The sequence below is a fragment of the Nicotiana attenuata genome, unplaced genomic scaffold (genome assembly GCF_001879085.1).
Source record: "Nicotiana attenuata strain UT unplaced genomic scaffold, NIATTr2, whole genome shotgun sequence".
Classification (NCBI taxonomy): Eukaryota; Viridiplantae; Streptophyta; class Magnoliopsida; order Solanales; family Solanaceae; genus Nicotiana; species Nicotiana attenuata.
In genome coordinates, this window is record NW_017670290.1 from 703205 (window position 1) to 710402 (window position 7198).

Sequence of the window (7198 nt, forward strand, 5' to 3'; positions counted from 1 at the left end):
CGTAGTTTTCTCCTTGCATTATATTCAACATTCTCGGGGAAGAACTGCAGGCATATAGCTGCCTTCAGTTCGGCCCATGTCTCGAGAGCATCTTCACCGGCCTTGATGGCTTCGTACTTCACACGCCACCAGAGTTTAGCATCACCCTGAAGATACATGGCAGCAGTTGCTACCTTCTTAGCTTCCTCCAGATCCCCAACAGCATCGAAATACTGTTCGACGTCAAAGATGAAGTTTTCCACTTCCTTGGCATTCCTAGCTCCACTGTATGGCTTTGGCTCAGGAATTTTCAGCTTCTTTGTCGCGGAAGCGGAGTTCACAGCACCTCCGATTTGGTTTCCACCACCTCGGAGTAGACCCTGTAACGCAGAGTTGACAACATTGAGTTGGTCTGTCAATTTGTCAATGGTTTGTTGCATGGCAGTCACCTTTTCTGCCTCTTGTGCCCTGTGGGCTAAATCCTCGGTGCGCTCCTGTTGGAGCCCCTCGAATTTCTCAAAGATTTCGGCTGCCTCTGTGGCTGCCGTCTGCCGGTCTCCCTCGGAGTCGCGACTGATGTTTTCAACGTCAACTTCGACCTGAAGCACCCTGCGGTCCAGGTCGTCCAACCTTTGCAGTAGGCTGGTTCTTAGTTCAGGCACCGTATCCATAATAGGCCGCCATACCTCAACCGTCCCTTCGAGGGCCGCAATGCGGTCCCCATGATTCACCATGGTCAGAAATGGTGGTATGTCAATACGTTCCCTCGTCCGATGTCGAGCCTAGGCTCTGATACCAACTGTTACGCGGCGCCTTCCTGAGATTCCTTGGAAGGGCGACGTAAGGCTAGGCAACTGATGTCAGTGCAGTTGCTGTCCGCCAACTGAGGTCCCCTCCGTACGCTAGACGAGATTGTCAGTGCCGTACGGGAAAACCAATGTCAAGAGCAATTGAGAGAACAGAAATGAGAATTCAGAATGAAAGAAAGCTTGATTGCATTAATGAAAGCTATTACAGAAAAGCAACGCGGTGTCGAGGGGGAGAGACACCAGTATAGAGAATTGCTTGCTTGCTAGAAACAGGACTAGACTTGATTAAGCTAGAGAAACATAATGGAAGTACATGAAATAAAACTACTCTATATTTACAATGAAAATGACTTAGTTTTCTATAAGGCAGCAGCAGGTCCGTTGTCAGCAGCAGTGTCTTTGGCATCACGGTCTGCGCGGGCGGCGCTGTTGGCTTCTGCCTGCGGCTTGGCGCTCGCGAGGGATATCGGTGGGGCGACAGAGGCACCTGCGCGCTTGTCACTTGGCGCGGCCAAGACCACGGGGCCGTCCGTGGCGCTAGGCATTGGGAGGTTCGCTAGGACGCCACGGGGCGCGCCCAAGGGGTCATGGGGCATGGCTGGAAAGCCGCCCATGACAGTGTGTGTGTGTGTGTGTTCTTTTTCTTCTTTTTTTGTTTGGGGAAGGAGGGGGGTGGGGACGGGTCAGGGACATTCCTTCTGTTCTCTTGGACATAATTTGCACATATCCTTGCAGTTTAAAGTGAAGTAAAGCTTTTCCAACTCTAAGATTTTACTCTAATTATTCTGAATTTCTGATAAATGCAGGTTAGAGCTTAAAGGTAATAAATTTGTCCTTGGAGAGTTTCTGGAGTTCAAAGGGGACAATGAAGATATTCAAGCATTGGGAAACATCAGGAGATCAAAAGTTAGTAAAGTGACGATCCAGAAAACAAGCATGTTAGGTGTAGGTAAGGAAATAATAATTGTGGTAGATAGCAAATGCATTCGCCTGATCATGGAGATAACCTTGTGATAATTTCTTCGGTTATTTTACATTCTATATTCCTTGAATCTAAGAAATCTTTTGTTGCTTTGGGAGTTGCAGCGAGTTCCAAGCTCCAAGTTCTCTATTGTCCTCGAGATTATCGTGGTGAAGGGGCATCAGCTTCTGACTGGAAAGAAGTCACTGTCCATTCCAGGACAGAGATTAAAATTCTACCAAAAGGTTCAACTAAAGCACGCAAATACAAGTTATCCTCGGTTATTTCCCTGTCATTAAGTGCCTGATCTGTCCTCGTGGGCATTTGATCGTTGAGATGGAAGTGGTGTAATAAAAATGTTCAACTAGGCTGAACCTCGTTTTACCTCGAGAATTACTAAGCTGATGTGCATATCCCTTAAGGAGCAGCAATGCTGGGTCAATGTAATGCAGATAGTTTTCTCTTAGTTCTTTCCCTCGATAAAACATTGCTGACACAGAGCACTAAGGAGTAGAAAACTTATAGGGAGGATGGTATGACGGTACAAAATTCTGGTATGAGAGAGCAAATTGTGTAATGTTTGTAGGATTTAACTTATATACATTAAGAGTACAGAGTACTTTTACACTATCCTATTGTAGTAAGTATAACTTGCCTTATTTTCCGGAGCACCACTCCAACTTATGGATGGTTACCTATTGTTATCTTTGGGCGATTCGAAGTGTTACTTCTTTACACTGTTAACAGAGTATAAAAGTTAAACCCATGTTTTAAATTCAATTGTTTGCTAATTAAGATACTGGGTGGGTCATAATTTCTCTGGTTGATTGCTTGAATTGCCCTCCGCAAAAGATGCACAATATCAGATTGAGTGTTATACTTTTAGCTAAATATCCACTTGGCGAGGCCAAATTACAGAGGCATGCGATCGATTAATGTTAGGAGTAATTGCAGCCATATTATAAAAAGAGGCATTAGGGACAAAACATCCATTCTAATCAATTTCATTGTATAGTAATTTGCAAGTAAAATGGTGCTAGCTATTGATACATATATCAAGGCTTGCCTCTACGCAAAATGCTTCTGTTTGTCATTTAACATTTCTGTCATGCTGTATATGCAACTTTGTTGAAAGTCCAATTTGTAACAAACTTATGATGAGGTCTTGAACCTCAAAAATCTATCTAAATTTTGAGGGAGCTCTTCTCGTCTCCTTGGGGCACAATAATACTCCTCAATTTTTCTCAATTAGTTTTGTTGGAGCCATACTTTATACACAGAAATGGCATCAATCAATAGACTTGGACACCTGATCCAGTATCAAATTCCATCATCAGCTTGTTTAGTTTCTGGTTGCTGATCCTTTGCTCATAGACAATATCATCCTCCAAACTGCAGTTTATGCACAAATGAGAAACAACGAAATCGAGGGTGGTTACTACAAATGACGATTGAAGAAGATGATGGTATTTACCTATCTGTTTTTGATGAAGCTGAAGGAGGCAGAAGCATGTCGGCTAGTGTAGTAGCATCTTTGCTGGAGTTTATGACTCTGTTGAAGCATAAGTATCGTCCGTAAGAGGAAACATCCTCAAACACACACATATGGGCATCTACTAAGAAATTCAGGTCCACTGCAACAAAAACACCACCTTCATACATTTCAGCTGCTCCCTTCAAGTAAGGTTCTCTGATATTAAGGTCTGGATGAATTAACAACCCTCCGTTAACGGATACCATGCTTACTCCTCGGTCCATTGCCAATGCCCATGCAGCTTTCTCTGCTTGTGTCTTTGATAGCCCGTGCCATAACTGCCATACCAATTCATGTTAGACTTTGGTGGTGTTTGAGTAAAGCTTATAAGCAGGTCAAACTAGGTTATAATCACTTTCTACTTTCCTATACATCAGGTGAACGTTATAAGTACTGATACGTCAAGTGTGTGCAAGCAAAATCAGCCAAAAGTCATAAGTTGAGCTTACAAGCATTTTTGTTTAACCAAATTTTTTACTATTTTATTCCTTATATTTATTGCAATCTCCGAATAACCTCCTTAAAACAATACCCTTATCTCCCTCCCAATTCCATTTCCGTCATACGTCCTTTTTCAATTATCAGTTTCAGCACTTCTATCCATTACGTAATTGCTTATTTGTAAAATCAGTTTCATCATTTAATGCTTACTCGCTAGGCTGTTTCGCAGCTTCTTGTTGCCAAATCGTGGAGGATTGAATAGGTAAATTACCTTGTATTTTTTGCAAAAGCTGATGTCGGTCCAGTCTCTTTCATCAACGCAAGAATGAGAATGGGAAGTGTCATGTTGGTCCCTCTTCCTTGTGCCCCATAACACAGCTGTGGCAGAGGATGTAAAGACTACCTTGTTTAAGGTATCTGTTTGTGCACAGGCTTCCATCACATTATGAGCTGCTCTCACTTCCATTTCTCCCATTAATTCCTGCAACATAACTCAAACACTTTTAGTTGGCACATTGACTTCAATGTAAAAAAGAAAAGCAGGAAAACGAGAGTAAAATTGAGTAATCATTCTTGTTCCAAATACAATGATGGAAAACAAGTACAACAACAACAGACCCATTATATTCTCACAGGTGGGGTCTGTGGAGGGTAGTGTATACGCAGACCTTACCCCTACCTACTGAAGGTAGAGAGGACATGGAAAACAAGTACAGTAATTGTGGAATAACTCACGTCGTAGGTAGGATAATCGGAGGGAGGCTCGAAAGAGTAAAACAAGCCACAGCAGCCTTTGAGAGCATCCACTATGCTGTGATAATCCAAAGGATCAGCATGAAAACATATCAACTTCTTACTTCTACTTTCATCCACATTTCCACCAGCATATTTTCTCTTAAAACGCTGCATTTCATCTGTCCAAATTGAAAATTCAGGATCAGGTTTTCAACTACTGTATTTATGTCATTAGTATACTATCAACAATTGGGGAAGAAGAACTGTCCTGATTGATAACGGTGAAACTAAAACAATAATCTCCCTCCGTTTCATTTTGTTTGACATGGTTCGACTTGGCACAAAATTTAATAAAGACAGAATTTTTAAAAAACTTATAGTCTTAAATACGCCATAACATTTGTGGATCTTAAGGGAAGAAACGAACCATGATTTTGAAAAGCGGCATGGACAGTGTAACCTCTGAGCAAGAGACGGTGTACGAGTGTGGATCCAAGCTGACCAGCTGCCTCCATTACACAAACTTTCTTTGAACAAAACATTGAATCCTGCTCATTATACAAGTCTTGTGCAATATTCATGACTACCCTGGCCAAGTAAGAAGTAACTCCTTTTTCTCCTTTAAAATGTCAAGTACAACTTTCTTTAGCTGGACAAATTGAAAAAAGCAGAAGCTAGTAATAATAGGATAAGAAAAAGTGAGATGGTATTTAAAGAAGAAGGAAACTAAACCATTAAAAGAGTGTGTGGTTAAGTAGATGGTTGGCAAACGAATTGCAGAAGTAGTTAGATACAGCCAATACCAAACTACTACAACAATAACAAACTCAGTATAATCTCACAATTGGGATTTGGGAAGGGTCGATACAGAGGCGGACCCATGTTATGGGTGGGGGGTCACCGGACCCCGTAAACTTTGGCCGAAATCCGGTATATATACACGTATATACCTTGAAAATGGTTAATTTAAAGCAGCTGAAACCCTAGACACTATAAGAATTTAGGGGCACTGGTTGAGCAGAATAAGGTACCTCCGTCGCGTAAAAATTTTGGATCCGCCTCTGGGTATATAGTACACAGACCTCGGCACGAGAAAAAATGAGAAAAGAGCAATAGCAACAAGCAATAACACGAACAAGATAAAAGAAAACAAGGCGAAAAGAACAACATGTAGTAGTGATAGACAGCCTATACCCAGGGGCGGATCTAGCCTGTCATATACGGGTTCCCCTGAACCCAGTAGCTTTTGTCCAAACAGTGTAAATGTGTTCTAAAAATTCATTAAATATCTACAAATATTTAAATGTGAACCCAGTTACTATTAAAAATTTACTCGAAATCGTAGCAGGAACCCATAAACATTAAATCCTCGATCCGCCTACCAAACTACTGAAGAAAAAATGGTGTTTTGATAAATCACTAAATCTGCATTAAATTCGTCACCTATGTGGGCTCTATTTATGTGTACAACACAAGAACTTACCTAACTGTCAATGAGCAGACGACAGAAAGACAAACTAAGAAATGGGAAGAAATTGGGGCTACTTTTTAAAATCATGTGGCTCAAAATTCAAATTACAGAATGCTGAATTCTGATTTCCGAATTCTTTGCTGTTCACACGCAAAACATTTAATGTGATAGCCTAATTTAGTCAAAACGTAGAAAGGGAGAAAACTTACATACTTGATGCAACATGTTATTTTTTTCAAAAATTAGTTGAGTGTTGTTGTCTGCCCTCTTTAATTTGGTTGCATTATTTATTGATCTCAAGGGCTGTGCAAGCTGGCATAACCTCAGAGAAATTTATTCAAAAGTTTATTAATAGTTATTTTTCTGTTTTATTTTTAATAATAATAAATACTAGTTATTAAAAGTTGAACTTGATTATGGTTGGTGTAATTGCCGGCCACCCTCGTTAATCACACATAGACTGTTCTTCTTGTTCATCTCTCTTGCGAGACTCTTATAGCCTGTTTGGCCAATCCGGAGAAATCAGCTTATTTTGAGAAATACTTTTTTTAAAAGTGTTTTTAAAAAAAGTATTTTTGGAGAGAATCAGTTTGTGTTTAGCTAAATTATTCTGAAAAGCACTTTTGAGCAATAATTTGTGTTTGGCCAAACTTTTCAGAAAGTGTTTTTAAATATCAAATTACGAATAAGGACATGAATAGATTTACTTTATACTTATATTATAAGTAAATAAATAATCTCAAAAATTTGTTATTACATGCAATAATTAAATCTTTTCATTTTGTTTAAGTAAAATATGAAAATAAAATTAAAAAGTACTTAATTCTTTTAATATAAGTTAAATATATTAAAAATCATTCAACAAATATAAAAGCATTCACCGCTAAAGTCACTATATATTAGAAAGCTATCCTAAAATTAAGAAGAAATATTTATACATTAATATCTAAGTATTAGGTTTAACGGTTATTTTGGTATATACTACAAGGGTATTTTTGGTAACAAGAAAAGTCAAAACTGCTTCTGATTCTGCTTTTGGAAGAAGCTACTTTTTTCTGCTTTTCAGAAACTGCTTCTGCTTTCTTCCAAAAGCACTTTTTTCCTCAAAAAAACTTGGCCAAACACCTCAAGTTAGGGGAAAAAAGTGCTTTCGGAAAAAAAGCACTTTTGGCCTCTTGAGAAGCTTGACCAAATAGGCTATTAAACTAGTCCCAATTTTTAGTGGTATTAATAGAAAAAAAGAAAGAATATATATATATATATATATA

The 7198-nt window shown here is 39.4% G+C and overlaps 2 protein-coding genes across 2 annotated transcripts in view; one reads left to right on the forward strand and one right to left on the reverse strand.

Annotated features, from left to right (window-relative positions):
• The window catches only part of LOC109237328, an 8819-nt gene extending 6337 nt beyond the window's left edge, over positions 1-2482 (forward strand). The window contains exons 6-7 of the mRNA XM_019403623.1: positions 1595-1737; positions 1875-2482. Of these exons, the coding sequence (XP_019259168.1) occupies positions 1595-1737; positions 1875-2056 (325 nt within the window). The 3' untranslated portion in view covers positions 2057-2482. The remainder of the gene's footprint in view (positions 1-1594; positions 1738-1874) is intronic.
• Positions 2483-2723: 241 nt separating this feature from the next.
• Positions 2724-5847, reverse strand: LOC109237327 (cinnamoyl-CoA reductase-like SNL6). The gene is made up of 5 exons (XM_019403622.1): positions 4887-5847; positions 4460-4638; positions 3996-4205; positions 3224-3561; positions 2724-3141 (listed from the first exon to the last, which is right to left on the reverse strand). Exons 1-5 carry the CDS (start codon positions 5038-5040, stop codon positions 3042-3044), a joined length of 981 nt encoding a protein of 326 aa, XP_019259167.1. The 5' UTR covers positions 5041-5847; the 3' UTR covers positions 2724-3041.
• Positions 5848-7198: the final 1351 nt, after the last annotated feature.